This window comes from Gossypium hirsutum, chromosome A06 (genome assembly GCF_007990345.1).
Source record: "Gossypium hirsutum isolate 1008001.06 chromosome A06, Gossypium_hirsutum_v2.1, whole genome shotgun sequence".
NCBI classification, from domain to species: Eukaryota; Viridiplantae; Streptophyta; class Magnoliopsida; order Malvales; family Malvaceae; genus Gossypium; species Gossypium hirsutum.
In genome coordinates this window covers 123,386,393-123,406,168 of record NC_053429.1, presented here as the reverse complement: position 1 = coordinate 123,406,168, position 19,776 = coordinate 123,386,393, and the positions used below count along the sequence as shown (strand labels likewise).

At 32.4% G+C, this 19,776-nt stretch overlaps 3 protein-coding genes across 11 annotated transcripts; 2 read left to right on the top strand and 1 right to left on the bottom strand.

Annotated features, from left to right (window-relative positions):
• The first annotated feature begins 1,260 nt into the window (after positions 1–1,260).
• Positions 1,261–4,394, top strand: LOC121202858 (dnaJ homolog subfamily C member 2). Of its 2 annotated transcripts, none has more exons than XM_016891102.2 (2): positions 1,261–1,466; positions 2,032–4,394. In XM_016891102.2, exon 2 carries the CDS (start codon positions 2,117–2,119, stop codon positions 4,070–4,072), a length of 1,956 nt encoding a protein of 651 aa, XP_016746591.2. In that variant the 5' UTR covers positions 1,261–1,466; positions 2,032–2,116; the 3' UTR covers positions 4,073–4,394. The 2 variants fall into 2 exon arrangements, with proteins under 2 accessions (XP_016746591.2, XP_016746592.2); XM_016891103.2 differs by having other exon boundaries at positions 1,392–1,730.
• Positions 4,395–7,244: 2,850 nt separating this feature from the next.
• On the bottom strand, positions 7,245–11,535 carry LOC107955353 (transcription factor MYB33). Of its 2 annotated transcripts, none has more exons than XM_016891109.2 (5): positions 11,247–11,535; positions 11,025–11,134; positions 9,750–10,165; positions 8,158–9,154; positions 7,245–7,836 (listed from the first exon to the last, which is right to left on the bottom strand). In XM_016891109.2, the coding sequence occupies exons 3-5, from the start codon at positions 10,110–10,112 to the stop codon at positions 7,529–7,531; spliced, it is 1,668 nt and encodes a 555-aa protein (XP_016746598.2). In that variant the 5' UTR covers positions 10,113–10,165; positions 11,025–11,134; positions 11,247–11,535; the 3' UTR covers positions 7,245–7,528. The 2 variants fall into 2 exon arrangements, with proteins under 2 accessions (XP_016746598.2, XP_016746599.2); XM_016891110.2 differs by having other exon boundaries at positions 11,029–11,134; positions 11,247–11,498.
• Positions 11,536–15,132: 3,597 nt separating this feature from the next.
• LOC107955355 (protein GET1) lies at positions 15,133–18,551 on the top strand. Of its 7 annotated transcripts, XM_016891113.2 has the most exons (9): positions 15,247–15,354; positions 15,967–16,023; positions 16,122–16,295; positions 16,403–16,482; positions 16,569–16,639; positions 17,304–17,374; positions 17,467–17,548; positions 17,854–17,903; positions 18,292–18,551. In XM_016891113.2, exons 3-9 carry the CDS (start codon positions 16,134–16,136, stop codon positions 18,358–18,360), a joined length of 585 nt encoding a protein of 194 aa, XP_016746602.2. In that variant the 5' UTR covers positions 15,247–15,354; positions 15,967–16,023; positions 16,122–16,133; the 3' UTR covers positions 18,361–18,551. The 7 variants fall into 7 exon arrangements, with proteins under 7 accessions (XP_040972107.1, XP_016746607.2, XP_016746602.2 ...); XM_016891118.2 differs by lacking the exons at positions 15,247–15,354; positions 15,967–16,023 and adding an exon at positions 15,155–15,239; XM_016891117.2 differs by lacking the exon at positions 15,967–16,023.
• The last annotated feature ends 1,225 nt before the right edge of the window (positions 18,552–19,776 follow it).

Here is a 19,776-nt window from a genome sequence, read left to right as displayed (position 1 = left end):
CTTACACCGATTTTAATTTTGATTCGTATAGTGTACACTGACTAAAACATTTCACACCGACTAATGCACGAACAATACTAAAAAATTATTTTTTACCAACTTTATGGATAATAATTTAATTATGGATAATAATTTAATTAAAGATACAACATAATGAAATATGGATTATTCGTTTTTCTTTATCTTTTTTTTTTGTGAATTTATTCGTTTTTCTTTATTTACAAGTAATCGATATCAAAATCTTTTACGAAAAATCTGATTAGTATATTCTCAAACTAGAATCTATATCAAATTGGTCTCTATAATTTAATTAAAGATACAACCAAAGTTTTTTTAGTTAAAAGTAAGAAGCATAGAAAAATTTGGCTTCAAAAATTTTCTCAGGGTTGAAGATATTGATACATTTATGTGGTATAATATTATACACTTGAACAATGCTGTTACTATGTGGTGTACTACTAAGTATGTATTTGGATAAATTATTTCTAGTACTCATTGTGGTTTCGAAGCAATTTATAATTATTCAATATTATTACTAGTACTCATTGTGGATAATATTTTTTCAATTTTTAACAATCAATATTGTAGCTTAATAATTGAGTATTATTATAAATAAATCATTGCAATATATGTAAAAGCAATTTAAAATATAAAAATTTATTAATATATGTAAAAAATAACTTTTCCGGAAAATATTTTCAGAAAATCTGTCAAACAGCATAAAATATTTTACACAGATTCAATCAAACACTAGAAAATATTTTCCAGTAAATCATTTTACAGAAAAGTAAAACATTTTCCAGAAAACATTTTACTGGCAATCAAACGGACCCTTAATTTTGCTATTATTTTAGAGACATTTGCTTGCTAAGTTGCAACTATCTTATTGTTATTTAAGTATAATTTTTTTAATGTATTTTCAATTTGTTGAAAATATTTATTTTAATATTTTTAGTACATTTGATGTATTATATTTTTTAAACTTGTTTTTATATTAAAAATAATATAAAAATTTAATACGGGCGAACCAGCCAAACTCGAGGATAGCATTGTCAATTTGAGTCAAGTTTAAACAAAATTTTAAGCTCATTTTTTAAATCCAACCAGATCTAAACCTAAAAAATAAACTTAAAAATTTATATCGATTTGACTTAAACCCGATCAGACCTAACCCATAATCATATCTAATCCTAACTAATAAATTTTGTTCGAGTTTATCTTTTAAGTGAAAAATAAAATAAAATAAAATGCGCCCCTATTTTGAGTAATTAGGCTTAAGATTTGGGCTAACCCAAGTGTCTCAGTTGCGTGCCGTGCTTATCTTCCATACTCGGCCGAAAGCCGACGCATTTACCCTTTTACTTACATTATATATATACACATGCACATATGTAATTCCCGAGTTTCGGATCAAAGGAAACTGCGTCACCAATAACATTCATTGCCTCCTCGCCCGTTAATCCAAGGTAACCATAAAACCCCATCATTAACAATAAAACCCTAGGAACTAAAACTGTAAAAGTTACGAGTACATGTTATCTTCTTCTCTGTTGTTGCCGACCGACTGCCGTTAGGGGCTTTTATCAGATCTCTACTATCGCCGCAGCCGTGTATCCTCCTCCTTTTTATCTTTCCTGTCATCGTTTTTTCTTCTCAGTTCTCCCACCGCCGCGTCCGTCGATTTCGCGGGATCTGATCCGTGTCCAGTGTCGGAATCCGTGTCGATACCGGTACGGCACCCCTAACTGCCGAGTCCGGGTACCGGAGGTTTCAAGTAATGATTTTTATTTTAGGAATGATTGTGGTTAGGGGTTGTGGATGAAGAGATAATTTATGTTTTCTTTCTGGTCTTTCTGTTTCTTTAATCGTACATTTGTTAGCTCCGATCGAGCAGTCTGGTACTGTAGGGCTAAGCTAACCGAATGGTTCCTGCTCACCGAGCCGATATCGTGAAATAATCTTTTGGTTGCATCATTATATATCTGTTTTGAACGTATTAACACAAGCTGAGCTGATTGCGACTTTTTGCAGATTGTCAAACTAGCAAAAGCTATTCCCAGATATTGGTTTTGGCATTTATTGTCCTTTTGTGGTTTGTGTATCCACCATAAACATTATGGTGGTCCGCACAAGCATTCAGCTTATATCGTATTCTCAGGAGCTTGTGGACGGACAGCCACTCTATGTTTCTTCAAATTGCCTTCCTGTTAAGGCTTTAAAATATGAACCGGCTGGCCATGCCTTTCATAATGCTGCTCTTAAACTCTTTGGCTGTGAGGAAGATGATACTACTGAAGTTGATGATCAGAAAGTCGGTAATGATAAGGAGCAAGCGTATATGCCATCATCTGATTCGTATAGCAACAAAGGGAAAAAGAAATCTGGTGCTGATGGCAAGCAGCAAGATCACTATGCATTGCTCGGGTTGAGCCATTTAAGATATCTTGCCACTGAGGATCAGATAAGGAAAAGCTACCGTGAAGCTGCCTTGAGACATCATCCTGACAAACTCGCGAATCTTCTTCTTGCAGAGGAGACTGAGGCTGCAAAACAAGCTAAGAAGGATGAAATTGAGAATCACTTCAAGTCCATCCAAGAAGCATATGAGATTTTGATCGATCCTATAAAGAGAAGAATCTACGACTCCACTGATGAGTTTGATGATGAAATTCCTACCGAATGTGCCCCACAAGACTTCTTCAAGGTGTTTGGTCCAGCTTTCATGAGGAATGGGCGATGGTCGGTGACCCAGCCTATCCCGTCTTTAGGAGATGACAGGAAAGACAGTACTCCGCTAAAAGATGTAGACAATTTCTATAATTTTTGGTATAGTTTCAAAAGCTGGAGGGAATTCCCACATGCGGATGAGTATGACCTCGAACAAGCTGAGTCTCGGGACCATAAAAGGTGGATGGAGAGGCAGAATGCAAAACTTTCTGAGAAGGCTAGGAAGGAGGAATATGCTCGGATTCGTGCACTTGTTGATAATGCATATAAAAGAGACCCAAGAATACTTAGGAGGAAGGAAGAGGAGAAAGCTGAGAAACAGAGGAAAAAAGAAGCCAAGGTTCGTGCAAAGCAGTTGCAGGAGGAAGAAGCTGCTAGGGCTGCTGAAGAGGAGAGACGCCGGAAAGAGGAGGAGGATAAACGAGCTGCCGAAGCTGCTTTACAGCATAAGAAAAATAAGGAGAAAGAGAAGAAGCTCCTCCGGAAAGAGCGAACTCGACTTCGAACACTTTCTGCACCTGTTTTATTGCAACATTTACATGATCTTTCTGAGGAGGATGTAGAAAGTTTATGTATGACCCTTGGCATTGAGCAGCTTAGAAGTTTATGTGATAAGATGGATAACAAAGAAGCATTAGAGCGGGCTAAACTTATCCAAGATGCCCGTGGATACAATAGCAACACTGAAGGGAAAAAAATTGATGAAACGAATGGTTCACATCTGAATGGTTCTGTGGATTCAAATGGAAGTATCCTCTCGAGCAGCAGCTTTGAGAAGAAGGAGAAACCTTGGACCAAGGAAGAGATTGAGCTTTTGAGAAAAGGAACCCAGAAATATCCGAATGGGACATCTCGTAGGTGGGAGGTTATTTCAGAGTACATTGGAACGGGTCGGTCTGTGGAAGAGATTCTAAAAGCTACCAAAACAGTACTCCTCCAGAAGCCTGATGCTACCAAAGCATTTGACTCTTTTCTCGAGAAGAGGAAACCGGCGGCAACTATTGCATCTCCACTTTCCACTAGGGAGGAAGTAGGAGTAGTTTCTATGCCTTCAAGGACTGAAAACACAACTGCGAAGACAAGTAGCCCTGAGGACTCGGGTAAAACTGGAAGTAGTCCTGTCGATGTGGTTTCTGGGAATGGTGTTTCATCAAGTTCGGAACAAGATGTATGGTCTGCTGTACAAGAAAGAGCACTGATTCAGGCTCTGAAGACATTCCCAAAGGAAACCAGTCAGCGTTGGGAACGAGTAGCCACCGCTGTTCCTGGGAAGACCGTAAACCAATGCAAGAAAAAATTTGCATTACTGAAGGAAAACTTTAGAAGCAAGAAAAGCACAGCTTAGTCACTTGATTAAACACCGAGGGGCTGAGAAGTGAGATATATCTTCACTAGGGAATCGTATTAACGCAATTCAGAACCTGCCTGAGCTACGACATATGTGTAACGAAACCAACCTCTCTCCTTAGTTCCTACATTCTGACTTCTGGTATGGCATAGAGGTTTCCGTAACAGATGTTTTCTGCAGCAATTAGCTTTATATATTGATATAAATTATGCCACATCTCATTGATTTTTGTATGGAGCAGTATTTGCATAGATACCTATAACAATGGCCATTTTTGTTTTAATTAATGCATTATTTTCAATCATTGTTTTGATTCTAATTTACCCAACATTTTTGTGATTTATACTAAGTTGCTATGTGTTGTGTGTCTTTTACAAGTCATGAACATCATTTTATGTGTGTTGTTTATTGCGATTTATAAGCATAAATGTGTGTGCATGTATGTATGTTAAATTTACTGGAGAATCTGAGAGACTCTTACCAAAGCAGATGTTGATACATACCGAAGCAAATTTGGTTTCATAATTTCATTGGCACGTGTTTGCTTTTACCACTGTTGTTGATGCCATCGCCACCGAAGCAGGAGGAATTGGGTGGTTGTGGTAGCCCTCGTTTTTAATATTCAACCCATTTTTAGTTCTTTAAATTTTTAAATGTTTTATAATATTTAATTTTGTTTTTACATTATTTACTACTATTTATATGTTTTAATACTCAATTACTGTTTTGTTCTCGAGTTGGTAGGTTCATTTGTCAAACTATTAAGTATTTTATAAGAGGTTTAACTTATAAATTAGTATCTAAATTATATCTTATTAAACAATTTTTAGCACGAAAGGTATCTAAATTATTTTTTTCTAAGTTGGTACCTCTATTAGTTTTTTTTTAACAATATTGGAGGTAGGGGATGGGGTAACATATTTTGAATTAGTGTCTAACAAGAGTTTTAACAATCGCTTCATACAAGTCAATATGGTATCTTTGTTAGCTCAATTGTTAGTTAAATTGCAAATCTTTTCTCTCTTTAGAATTAGACCGATAGTCGAACCAGTCAAGCCATTAGTTTTTAATATGATTAGTCCAACTTATCAAATAAATCATTTAAAAATTCATAAAGGTAAAAATATTTAAAATTAAAGAAACTTAGTTCTATTGGTTTTAGCTTGGTTCAATTGGACTGTATCAGTTTGTAGATCAGTACATTCAACCTTGTTTTCGGATCAATACCCCGACCAATTCTTAATCTAGTTTTGAAAATACTAATTTTAATTGATGAAACACAATTTTATATCTTGTTAGGTAGAGAAAGTAGGTAGCGAAGTTTAAAAATAAAATTAATCGCTAACATTTCAATCTTTAGAGGGCAAATTTTGAGAATTGCTTATATTCCTAGTCATAATATAGGAAGAAAAAAAAGTAGAGAGAATGTAAAAAGAAGGAAAAATAAAAGAATTAAAAATATATTTTTTTAGTTTATAAGAACTGGCAGTTTATTATTTACTGGATTTTTTTTAACGAATATATCATTTTGATGTAAATTGGGTAAATAAGAATAGTTTAAATATCATTTGTGACAAAAAAATATTTAGGTACCAAAATGAGGAATAAGTCATAGTTTAGGTACCAATTTGTGGGTTAAGTCTTTTTAAAAAATAGACTTAACAGTTTAACTAATGAATGTATCAACTTGGAAAAAAAAGTAGTTTATATACTTGTGACTAAAAAAAAAGTTTAGGTGCTAAAACGAGTAAAAGGGTATAGCTTAAATATCAATTTGTGGATTAAGTTCGGTAAGTTTTTTGAATTTTTAGGATTAGGAGCAAATTGATGGCTTATGCAAAATTTGAGGGATAAATTTATTATTATTATTTTTAGATTTAAAATTAAATTAATAAATTATTTATAATATTAAGAGCTAAACAATCAAGAGAAAGTAATATCAATATTCTCATATGGTGACGAAAGCATTTTAACGATAAAGTGACAAAAAGATGAAATTAAACTAACGAGGACTAAATTAATAAAAAAAATCTAACTGATGAAAACAAGAAAATATTAAAAAAAGTGACAAACTGAGTAGTTTACACAGCATAATACTCCGAGTAACACAAATAAAAGTAATAGAAAGAAAAACCATAAATATGTATACCTATATGGCATTTGCCATTCTACGCCTCTACCTACTCCTTTAACCAAGGTGTGAGATTTTTTCTCCTTCCCAATTCAGGGAAGTCTTGAATTTCAATTTTAAGTTCTGTAATTAATTTTTAATATAATTTTGTATTTATATTTTTATAATTTTATCTAAATAATTAATATTATTATCTATTTCTATTACAACTACAATGTTGATGCTATTTTTTCTTTTCTTACAAAAAACATTATTTCATCGTATCGAATTTGAATAGGTGATTTTAGTAAAAAAAAATTTACATCAATATTTTCAACTTGGAAGAATTTCAACTTTTTTCTTAATTTTTGAAATGTCACATTTAATGGAAGAATTTTAACAGAAATAACAACTAAATTTTAAATTTTAAAAATAAATTAATTAAATTCCTAAAAATAAAAGTAGAGGTGTACAGAGACTCGAATCATATTTGAACTTCAAAATTTTTTTTTCTCTATATTTGGAATAAACAACCAACGTGAAGCATGGGAAAATCATACTAAAAAATTAAAAAGAGGGGAGCAAAAACTAAATAAGACGGCAACCGCAAGTAGAAAGGTACCAATCCAATCCACCGCAACTCCCCATAAAAATATGTACCAAACCGTAAACATTAAAAAGTAAGAAGTCCCAAAAGTGCAAATAAATAAATCTTCAAAGAAGTTAATAAAATAGAACTTCAAAGAAGGAACCAAACACCAACATAACCACCAAAAGTGGTTAAAGAAACTTTTCATACGTTTCTTTCAGAGCCATGTTGCGCACTAAAAACACCTGTGTCCGATATAAGTATACTAAAGACACTCCGAATACATGAAAAAGAACTAAGAGATTATTGAACAACCTGTATCGAACACATACTCCTATTTGATACTTGTACCCGAATCCGAGTAACATAGATGCAATGTTGGTATGACTGAGAACTAAAAATGGGTTTCATACACAAATCAGCATCAGCTAAGACACATGCATCAAATATCCAAAACCATGGTACCAAGATTCCATGCTAAAAGTGCACAATTATTCTAAAATTATAACAACATCTTGAACGCATCTGTATGCCTAATAGTTCTGTATCGGCATACACACATTCAACAGTTCAACAAGAAAAACATCAAAAACAACAAACCGGACATTCACGACTCTTACCATATTATAGTCTCACCCCAAATGAACTTCGTTACATCAGGCCCGCTTGACCACACACGTCAAACAAATCATGCAATGAATGAAACAAAAAGAAAATAGCTTCAGAGAAGTTCATACAATCAAGATGGCTCATCTCAAGGGAGTTCGGACATTTGACAGACGGCAGGCATATTGTTCCATGCACAAGAACCAAGGCCCCATGCTTGACTCGAGATAGATGTTCCAGCTGCCATATTCTTGTATTCAGTACTCAAATCATCACCAAGATGGGCTGCTATGGAATCGGTCATGATGGTTTGGTCCTTATCGTAACCAGAATCTTGCTCAAGCCAATTAGAAGCAAGTAATGTATCAGGGTGACAACTGTCCAACCGAATAGGAGCCTCATTTTGTATCTCTGGGGTGAAAACATGGTCAGCTGGCTCTGATTTCACTTGAGACTCTGAAAAACAATCCAAAATCGAGTTACTACACACTAGAAAAACAATAGAGAAATTGAGCATGTACATTTCTCGCCAGTACACTTGGAATATTAGATCAAGTAGGGATGACGATGGATAGTTAAAAGTTGGATATCCAACACTATTTGATCCGATTTTTGCGGATTCATATCTGATATACAGATATTAGATTTATAACCCGAGACAAATTCGGAGCAGATACAGATAGGAATCCTAGGATATCTGAATACGATATCCATTTACATTTTAGTAAAAACTACAGAATATCATGTTTAGCAAGTTTAGATCAGAGAGATGCTCACCAGTAAAGGTTTCAGCAGGTGGCTGTTCATCCAACGTACTGCCACTTGCACTGATACACTCACTTAAAAGAGAAGTTGCTGAATGACCCATTGGAGAAAGAGGCTCTCCACAGTTTTCCCATTCTGTCTCACAGATGTTGAAGGTGGAACTTTCAGCTACATCACCGGGAGTAGCTGAATTTGAACTCTTCTCAGATGCATGGTTCTTTGCGCTGCTTAGAGTTTTTGCCTCGTGAAGTAAAGCATCCAGCAGGCCACTATTATGGGGTGAAAGGCTATCTGACTCTGCTATGCTGGTTGGTGGTGGTGACTGGATAAAAGCATCAACAGACTCAAGTAAAGGTGGTGGGCAAGAAAATGTGCCCCAGTTACCTAATTCAGTTTCTGGATATTGGAGTGAAGGGAGCTCCAACTTCACAGCCTCCAAAGGAGGCTCTGAAGCAGAGAAATTGCCATTTGAAAGGTTATGGCTACCTGGGAATACACCAAATTGCAAGGAGTTCTTGGTTGCAGGATCTGGTTCAATTGGAAAAGACAACCCAAAGGATTGAGCAGCCTTGTCTGAGATATCATCTTGAAACTGCTCAAACAAGGGGCATTCATTTTTAACAGCACCAGTGTAACCAGGGAAAAAGGCTGTAGCTTCTCGAAGACGTTTCTGGCGATGGATTGTTGGTGGCATGAAACTACAATATTGAGAACCTAGACCTTTCATCAGCATGCTGCTTGTAGATATATCAGGAAGTTCAGGGACATAAGGCAGGACATTTTGACTTGTCTTTAAACTGTCAAATATGACATCAGGTATCTCATAGCTGTTGTTCTGCAAGATATCATGAGGTCCTTTATCCCCTCCATTAACTGCACTGGTACCGTGACTGTCCTGCAACGCTTGCAAGCACACTTCAGGAGGGTAGAGAGGTAACCCAGCACGCTGACGTCTCTTAATCCGGGTATTCCAATAATTTTTTATCTCATTATCTGTACGACCAGGCAACTGCACAACAGAGCAAAGAGTTTCAGACACCTAAAAGACAGATGTATAAAACTTTGGTAGCTGGCAGTTTAATCATGCTTTGCACAAGTGTTTAGCATTTTCAAGGTGAAATAGCTGCCATAGAATTCTGGAAAACATAAATTGCTATTGTTCAGCATCTAGCACAAAAAATCATAACACAGAAAAAATGCTAAATGTGGTTTATTCATTTCAAAGAATGACTAAATTGTCTTTCTGTTCTCTTACTAATATTCCTTTTTGCTTCAGGAGTAAGACCTGATAAGAACAGGGGACGGAAGAAGGGGAAATCATGATACCGAGCAGTGTTTTTTATTAATTGTTATAATCCTGGGATATGACCAGTTCAACCAGGCCAGGAATAACATTGCTCTTATGAGTGAAATCACATAAAAATCACTAACCCACTGTCTCAAGTCATTTAACCTCTCTAAATTTGTTATAGAAGGAAAGTGTTCAAAGTATACTTTTTTTATGTAATACTTTTTAACTCTTTTTTATGGTAGGTTCAAAAAATTTCTGTATTCAACCAATCATGAAAATAACTAGATCCACATTAACTGAATTGAACACTCACATGTGCAGCCATTCGAGCCCATTTATTTCCCATCTTTGCATGGAGTTCAATGATCAGCTGTTCTTCTTCTTGAGTAAATGCCCCTTTCTTCAAGTTTGGCCTCAAGTGATTTGCCCAACGTAAGCGACAACTTTTTCCACAACGAAATAGTCCAGAGTGCTTCTGAACAGCATTCCAGTTGCCTTCCCCATGCTTCTTCACATAGTCAATTAAAATTGCATCTTCAGCAGACGTCCATGGTCCTTTCTTCAGAACAACTCCCCCACCGGTACCTCCTCCACAGTTGCCATCATCAATCAACGATGATTCTGTCTGATCCTTAGAGAGAATCCCATCTTCCCTCTCATTTTTTGTGTGACTCATCTCTTTGTAATCATACACAAACTCCCTACCAACAAGTGAGAACCATCCAAAACCTGAAACAAGAGAAAAGATGGAAAACACGCAAATTTAAAATACCGAGAACCAAAGAGAACGCAGAACCTTTTCCTCTCACTTTTTCATAATTGCACTCAAACTGCTATAGGTACATGATTATCTCTCTCTCTCTATCTCTCTCTTTTTTACGATATACGCACTTTATGCATCACGACAAGCTACAAGTGGATCAACCAGCTGACTCCTTTATTCAAATATTAAAGAAGAAATTAAGAAAGCATAAATACACATTTTAAATCAATGGAACCAAACAAAAGTCGTTGGGGAAATATATTCACATCTCTCCACATAGAACAAATTCAGAGACGACATATAAAGTCCTCTCTCAAAGGATAGCTGTTTAGCGAACAAAAGAAACGTCATCTATCTACAGATAACCGATTCGCAAATGACCGAAAAAGTCATGGAATGCAGAAAGATTAGAGACGGTTGACAGAAAACAAATTTATCCACAGAGTATAAAATACAGAAAACATGGATGTAAACCGTGTATCAAGGTCCAATTCTATTCCAAAAAAGGAAAAATCGCTTCAATCTTTGGAAGTTCAATTAAACCCTTTAACCTATTTTAGAAAGCGAATAACACATTTCCAGAAATGATGACAATAAATAAGTTCAGATAAAAGGTAAAATCCAAAATGCATTTATTGCAGAATAATTCTGTCATAAGTTACTCCAATAATCCGTCATTAATAATCTATACGCTGCAATAATTGCACTGTCAACTATCTAGTTCCATTAGATTAATCCATATCTACCAATTTCAATAAAGAATCAGAAAAAAGAAGAAAAGAACTACAGGAAAAAAAAAATCTAAGGAAATGTAGAATCGATTACCTGCCTTAAGGAGTAGGGGAAATTTTTGCCAAAAATACGAACTATTTGAATTAGCTCAATAATGGTTTCTGATTGAACTGAGAGCTGAGGTAATACCGAAAACTAGAAATCTGAAAATCAACACGAAAAAGATAATTAAAATTACAACAAAATCCTTGATCTAACAATCATTAATAACAAAAGAGGAAACCCTTAAACCAATATATATATATGAATTCTAACCGTAATTTTTGAGCTAGAAGAAAAAGGATCCGAGAATAAAAAGAACAAAACATCGAGATTCAGCAAAACAAACGATCAAAAAACACAAATGGGAAATCTTTTCTTTTTCCTTTTTATTTTTTATTGGAATTTTGAGGATTTGTGATTGGGGAGAGAGAAAATCGAATGAGAAAATGAAAAAAAATAATAAAGAAAAGGGAAGTAAGAGAAGGAAATGAGAGAGAATGGGAAGCTAAAAGCTTAAGAGAGAGAAAGAGAATAAAAATCGTCAAAAGTAGAGGGGATAATGGAGAAAAAAAAGGAAGATTTATTATTATTTATTTTTTGAGCAAACTCAATTATCCAACATTTTCATTTTAGGTATTCAAATAAAATATTTATAATTTAGACATTAGTTTAATCATTTTGATGAATCTTGTTTAGACCCAATCATAAATTTGATTACATCCTAAGACTCAAAAGTTCGTTTAAAAAGTGAGATATAGTCTCGAAAAATGAGTTTGAACAAAAAAATAAGACTTATTTTCTAAACGAGCTAAGTCTCGTATAAATTTTTTTATCCTTTCTCTACCTGAATTTATTATTGTTTCGTTACTGCTTTGTTACCATTTCACTATAATATTATTAATTGTGCTACTATTTTAGAGTATTTATTTATTAAGTTGCAACTATCTTAGCTCAGTTTAACATTGTTTCTCAAAAGTACTTTTGAGATAACAGTATTACTTAACAAGATATTTCAAAAGTGCTTTTGGAACAGAAAAAAACACTTTGGAAAAACTTTTTTTTTGCTAAAAGAAGTAAAAAAATTTAACTTTTACTCAAAAGTGTTTTTTGACCCAAAAATACTTTTGAAAGGCATTGTTAAACTAATGTTTAGTGTTATTTAAGTTTAAATACTTTTGTATGTATCAAATTTTTTAAATTTGTTTTTATATAATAATAATAATTTAATACGAACAAACTGGATCAAACTCAAGTTTAATATTTTTAATCTAAATTAGATTTGGACATAATTTTAGACTCATTTTTGGATTAAACTAAACATAAACCTAAAATTTTACATCAACTTGATTCAAACCCAAAGTCGGGTCTCGTTAAAATCCAAACAAAAATGAAATTTTTTGTTAAATAATATTATTATTTTAAAAACTACGCCTTTTATTTCTTTATTTCATTATCACCATCGTCCTTTACTCATTAAAAATTTAGAAAAAGGTTGGGTATATTTTTATCTACTTGATTCACGCACAAAAAATACGTCTAAAATATTAATCTAAATTAATATAATCTAGATCAAAGAATGAATCTAAAATTTTACCAAGTCCATCTCATATTAAAAATGCTAAATTCGAGTTCGGATGATAGTATCAAAATGGATCACTTGTTTCATCTTTCTAATAAAATCTTCACATTTCTTGTTTAACTCTTCATTACTCAATGACTTAAGATCATCTTCATCCTCCTGTATTGAAACAACCTCATTTGATCTATCGTCTTCGTCTTCTAGTTCTACAACCAAGGGCACCCTCTTCTTCTCTTTCATCATATTCTGCAACAACTGTCTCTTTTGAAATGGACCCTTTTGGCTCTGCCTTTGATGATTCCACCCCTAATTCTGTTTGGCTACCTCCCTTGCTCATCTTCACACCCTTTTCAGCTTTAATATCAGTCTCTACACTACAACTATCGATCAAACCAGAGCTGGTGGCAATAAAAACAAGCAGCCATTGCAAAGCAAAAACATGTAATTCTTGCCTACACTGAAACTAAAGAATTCTAAACCATATGCCAAAGCTTAGAAGCTGCATAAAAATGGGTAGGATAATATAACAGAAAGAAGTGAAAATGGGAGCAAAATCTTGATGACTAGCTTCAGCAAATGAGAGGTGGTGATGAATTGAAGTGGGGTTTGAATTCTCTGGTTTTTGTTTGTAATCTCCATGCTTTTTATCTTCTCTGTTGGGCTATGGAAAAGGGATTGGGAAAAATATTTGAAGAGAAACAGAGAGGAAGCTTTTGGGGGAGTAGATTCGGGAACAGATTTTTTTTTCGCCAACAAATTAAATTGTAATTTTTACAATTTTAAAAAAATAAATTTGTTAATTTAATAATTTATATTTTTAAATAATTAAATTAAATTTCTATCACTTTTAGGGGATTAAAGTGTAATTTTATTTTTATTAATTTAAAATTTTTAAAAATTTTAAAGGATAAAAAATTTTTATTTTGAGGGAAGTCAGGTTCCTACCAACCTTCTCTAGTTACGCCCAAAATTAACGACTCCAATTTTCTTTTCTAAATTTTTAGTCAACTTTTTTGTGATTATAATGTTTTGGTGAAAGAAAGAAAGCAAATGTGAAATTTTTAAATAATATTTTTATTCAACAGAAAATTCTATTTCTTTTTTTATTTTAATAGGAATGACCAAAATATCAAACTGTATAATTTAAATTGTAAAATTTTTATTTTAGTGGTTAAAATGAAAATTTTTTATAATTAATTGAGTATTCATATAATTTATCTCATTTTTTAAGGATTATATAAAGATCAATTAATAATTTATATATAAATATAATTAAAAAATTATTTTCCAAATATTTACAAATGGATAAACATTATCCTGTTTTTACAAGGAAATTTTAGATGGCGATATATGTGATTTGGAAGTAGGGATGTTGATTTTTGGATTTTTTTTTTAATTATGAATTTTTTATATATAATTTTTTATTTGCTTTTAACTTTTTAACTATTAATTTTCTCAGATCGAATTTATGTATAATTTATATGTGTAACTTTTAAATTTTTTAAATTTATAATGTTAATACTAATTATATAAAATATTGATGTAAATTGGGATTGAAATTATGTTTTATACTCAAATAATTATATTTCACTTTTAAAGTAATGATTTAAAGTCTAATTATTTTATTTAACATGTTTAAAATTGATTTTAATTTTTTGTATAATGATATATTTCGCCCTCCAACTTTACAAAAAAAAATATTTTAGCTTTTCATTTAATTTTTAGTTCTTTTTAGTCCTTAAATTTGCCTTTATTTTGTCAAATCACCTCAAAATTGATTGAAAAGTTATTATTAACATGGCATACATATGGATGACATGTCAACATTTAATTAGTTTTTCAAAATTTTAAAAATTCAAAAAATTTATAAAAAATATTTTTAAAAATTGAAAACCATTAAAAATATTATAAAAATATTTTTAATTTTTTTTTAAAAAATCAAATGTTGACATGTCATCCACATGGTAATCTACGTGTATGCCACTTCAGCAAAATTAACAAATATTAACTTTTCCATCTAATTTGAGGTGATTTGAAAAAAATACAAGTTTAATAGCTAAAAGAGATGAAAAAATAAATAGAGGCCTAAAATAATTTTTTTATAAAGTTAGAGGATCAAAAAAATTATTATACCTTAATTTTTTAAACAAATTTTTTTTAAGTCAGGGAACAATCTATTGCCAATGGCTTAACTCGTGTGACCTCTCTCCCCACATCCAAAACAATTAAAAAGAATGGGAAAGAAAGGACATTAATTAAATAAACAGAGGTTACAAATATGAAGAATAACAATTGAACTGGATTTATCACCTTATAAGATTTTTAAACAAATGGAGGTTTCGATGTTTACTGTAACAACAGAACGAATATTTTCAATCATGAAAATTATGAAGACTAAGCTCCGAAATAAAATTGGAGGATGATTTTATTTCAACTTACTTTGTGATGTATATTGAGAAAGAAATAGCTAGAGAATTTTGGACTTACTGTTAGTCAAAATTAAATTTTTGAAATTCAGAAAGTATAGAGATTAAAATGATTAAATTAAAATACAAAGTTAAATCCATAATTTACACATACTACAAGGACTAATAGCAGAATTTAACCACTAATTAACTTGCTTTCCATTTTTAAACAAAAATTTCCGCAAGCTCTGCATTTTTATTTAGCAATCGGCTGTTTCCCAGGTAAGTTATTAATTTCATGTCTCTCTCCTTTAATCGATGCTCGTTATGAATTATTGTTGATATTTGTGGGGGTATTTAGCAATTAGCGTTTGGAATTTTACGCTATCTTCGATAGGTAGTGTTAAAAGGCTTTTTTCGGGATTCCTATGGTGGTCTAGTAAGAGATTAATGGGTGGGAATTTTGAATAAATTTGCTTGTTTAGGGTTTGGAAATTCCTCTGTTAACGACTGTTTGATTTATGAGACTTATTAGATGCGTGTTAGATCGTTATCATTACAGAAATTAGGGTTTCTCTTTCAATTTTTTTTTCAATTTTTTGTCTCATTCCTGATTCTATATCCCATGGTCTTTCCTTCCGTTTGTTGGAACTGGTTATTGGTGTCTGTATTTATTTATTTATTGTTATTTTGAATTTTTGTGTTTTCATCTCCTAGTAAATAGGTTTGCTGCAATATCCATGAAGTTTTTGTTATTGTTATTATTAATTTGTTTCTCCTTTCATGCGGAACTAATGACATTGAGTTAAAGCTCTGACTTGCAGAGTGTGTCGTGTTCGATTTAATATCGGTGAAGGTGAAAGATCTAGTAAAGACAAAAAAAAATGGTTTATTTAAAGTAAAGTTCATATAGGGATTCAAAGGAAGATTTCATCAAAGTCGAATTTGCCTTGGGGAATCAATTTTAATTATAATATTTATTTAGTTAAACTCATGCTTTTATAAACAGGAAGAACAAAGGCTTGATTTTACAATGGAACATTTATTTGTATAGGACTTGAATAAGGTAAAATGTAATTCAGGCTGCAAAAAAGAAGGAAAATTTCATTCCTAGGTATATTTCCTTGATACGTTTTTCTTTCCCTCAAAATTTTCATGTAACAGCTTAAGAGAAACATGGAAGGAGAAATAATGGGAGAAGGAGAAATCCTGGGAGGAGGAGAAATGCCGGGAGGAGGAGAAATCCTAGAACGAACAAGATCATTGGCAGCTCCTTTTGTTTTCTTCATTATCATCGCCTTTCAATTTGCCGCCAAACGGCTCCAAGATTTGAAGAGGGTACCAAATTCCGCTTGATATTGTCATTTATGGTTGCTTAATTTTAATATACTAGAGTCTCTTGTGGTTTTTCACAATGGTGATTATATTTCTCTTTTCATGGTTAGGGAGCATCCAAAACTGATAAGGAAATGCAGCTTCGTGCAGAGATTAACCAGCTTCTAAAAGATGCTGCCTCCTATTCGCAGTAAGTGATTTAAATAGCGTTTAATTCCATTTAATCAGCTTATCAATCACAATTGGCGCATAAACAACATCTATTTTGCTTCATAGGCCATCTACATTTGCACAAGCAGCTAAGCTTAGGAGGATGGCTGCTGCCAAGGAGAAGGAACTTGCAAATTGTGAGGCCACTTTTGGTTTTAGCCTTTGGTTAATTGCTTAATATTTTCCCATTGCATAAGCTTTTATGAATTTGATTCTTTGAACAATCAAATAATGGTTGATATGGAGATTTGATTTATGTTACTCAGACTCGGGTGTTAAGTGTTGTATGGGTATGTATCTGACACAGGTTTGTTTAATTTTTTCTTAAATTTTTCATGTATTTCAAGGATCATTTGAGCTCATTATTACCGTATCCATGAGCTGGACACTGAGTATTGGACATGGATACAACAAGAAAAATGAAGGGTCCAAGCAACATGGGTTTAGTGGTCTAAATTGATGGAATATCAGGTTTTTAAACCTTGTTTGGGGAAATATACTGAATATTTACTGTTAAGTTTAACAGGTGAGGAGAGTAAGGATTAATTTAATCCTGAGAGACGAATGAGATCAATATCATTGCCGTACAGATTATACTTATATTATGGAAAAAGCCGACTTCAATTACTTGACCATATCATTAAATATTCTTTCTTGTTCTTCAGCTATATTTCTTTTCTTTTCCAAAAAAGAAAGCTTCATTACATAAACAGTCACTATAGTCTAGTTATTTCCCTTTCTTTTTAACCCCTAAGTTGTTACCTTATCATCTGTACTTATAGAAGCAACATTTGATTTCAGATCAGGCACATCTGACCCAAGAGATGAAGCTGTCATATGATTTGTATTTGAAAGTATTGTTCATTGTAAAGGTGTTTCTCTGTGTAATGAAACTATCTAGAAGTTTGTATATGCTTGTTGGCTTGATTAATTATCCTAAGAGATTTATCGTCTTCTTGAGCAGGTTATAGCTCATGTTGTGATAATCCTTTGGTTTTGGAGCTCTCCTGTTGTTTACGTATCCCAACATCTTGTGCAGCCCTTTGGTAATGCACGATTATGATTTTGGCAAATATTTAGATTCTAGCTCATTTTCTTCATTGATTATTAACTTCAGTTTGTCTAAATATGCTTGAGCTGACACTATCATGTTGCCTATAAAGTTTGGTATACATGCTTCTTAATGACATACTCTGAAAAGTAGATAAAAGTTTGTCCCTTGGATGACAAATGAATAAAAGAACACACAGAAAGCATTAGCAAGAAGCAAATGGAGGACAAATATAAATTACACAAAATCGGAGAAAATCGATTATTTATTGATTGGATTACAATTATCCATTTTTTGCAGGGAGGCTGTTATACTGGAAGATTGGGGGTTCTTCAGACAACAATGTCCGGGTAAAAATTCTTTTCAATATTAGCAAATCTAACCGTAATTATAATTTTAACTTCTTCCTTCTATAGAAACAGGATATGAATTCCATCTCTGATTTTCTCTTGTTTATTCCAATTGTTCTTAACATGGCCTATCTAAAAGACCATCTAAAATCCATATTGAGGTGTGTAATGCCATTAACACAAGTACTTTGCCTCGGCCGTACTTGCCTGTTTCTCATATGGATTAAAACGATATTACTTCGACTCTTCATCTGTTCTCATATGGATTAAAACTATATTACTCCGACTCTTCATCTGTTTTTGAAGGATTCATGTTCGATATCTTTGTCCAACCCATATCCTAGCATAGCAAGTTTATTGGTTTTGCCATTTATCTCCGAAATTGCAGGTTGGGATTATACCCTGGTTGATATTGTGTTCCAGGGTTAGCAAGTTTGTTTGTCGACTCATCAAGTAACGGCGCAAAGGACCTATCTAACAACATACTTTTTGGTCAATGCTCTGCATCTTTGGATTCATGAACATCTGTTAGGATATATAGTTTTTGATGTTTGAAGTTATGAATTAACATCTGTTCTGAAAAATTCGTTCATTTCATTTTATCAATAAATAAAAGTGAGCAATTTTGATGTGCTTTTTCTTTGATCATCTACTTTTCTCTGTTCTACCATTTGCTTTATTTTGTTTGCTTATCAATTTATACATAATCAATATAGGTGATGGGCTTCGAAACCACCAAATATAAATTTCTATCACAAAATAACAATAATTAGCAGTATAAAGCAGTAGGGTCGAATCTATAGAATTGGTTAAGATAATAAAAGAAGAAAATATGAAAAATAATAAATAAAATATTTTTTAAACTTAGCCTTAGCCTCGGTGTGCTCCAAACTTGAATTGATTCTTAAAATAAAATTTTCCTTCCAAGCACTAAGTTGATTATAGCGACTAAGAATTTTCGATAGCCAATTTTTCCTTATGTAGTTAATCTCGGTACAACTTGCAAATTGACTCTTATCAAATTTTTAATTGCGATACACGTGTTTCTAAAAAGCTCAACTCAAATCAATAGCCTCAACTGCATCGGTCGTTTAAATCTGATCTCTATTTCCCTTAACGGAATCCAACTGTCTTTTCCCACCTAGACACGTCAATTTGTTCGCGGAAATTCGAACACAATACGACCGATTTGTCTTCCTAACTGTATGCTAATCAACTCCAACCCAACGTGTATTTTTTGAATCGAAGTTGAATCAACTTTAAATGACGAATTTGTTTTATTAGAGCAATTTCTGGGCTAAAGCTAAAAAGAGTTTAGTTAATCATGGAAAAAAAACATACTTTAAAAATAGATTTATAGAATTGTGAGTGATGAAAAGGGGAAGGGCCTTGGAAGGCAATTAAACCAAAAGGTTGAAAGTAAAAGAAATAAATTCACTGACGCATATAATAAAGAATTTATTAAATGCCAAAGGCAAAATGTGTGTTCAATTTAGTACTAAAATTTAGCTAGATTTTTCCTAAATATTATCACTAAATAATCCTAAATATTATTATTAAATAATTCTAAATATTATTACTAAATAATTCAAAATTTAAAAATTAAATTTAAATTAATTACAGAATTATAACAATAACAAAAATCCTTCAATATTTATCCAGCCACTTTTTAAAAAAATCTTCAACCCTTTAATTTTATCCAGTCATCTTTCTTCAATCTTTCAATCGAGCCATTCTCTTTGTTTTTTGTTTCAATTTAGTTCTTTTTGTAAGAGTTTAAATTCGGCACACTAATTTCATTCATGATAAGAAAAATCTAAATTTAATAATATTTTATTTGATAATTAGCTAAAAATAAATATATTAAAAATAC

Coding starts and splice junctions, on each gene's coding strand:
- LOC121202858 (XM_016891102.2), top strand. CDS start 2,117: ATGGTGGTCCGCACAAGCATTCAGCTTATATCGTATTCTCAGGAGCTT.
- LOC107955353 (XM_016891109.2), bottom strand. CDS start 10,112: ATGAGTCACACAAAAAATGAGAGGGAAGATGGGATTCTCTCTAAGGAT. Junction 9,155..9,749: donor GGGCTCGAATGGCTGCACAT/GTGAGTGTTCAA, acceptor TCTGTTGTGCAG/TTGCCTGGTCGTACAGATAA. Junction 7,837..8,157: donor ACCTGCTGAAACCTTTACTG/GTGAGCATCTCT, acceptor ATTGTTTTTCAG/AGTCTCAAGTGAAATCAGAG.
- LOC107955355 (XM_016891118.2), top strand. CDS start 16,134: ATGGAAGGAGAAATAATGGGAGAAGGAGAAATCCTGGGAGGAGGAGAA. Junction 16,296..16,402: donor GGCTCCAAGATTTGAAGAGG/GTACCAAATTCC, acceptor TTTCATGGTTAG/GGAGCATCCAAAACTGATAA. Junction 17,549..17,853: donor ACATCTTGTGCAGCCCTTTG/GTAATGCACGAT, acceptor CATTTTTTGCAG/GGAGGCTGTTATACTGGAAG.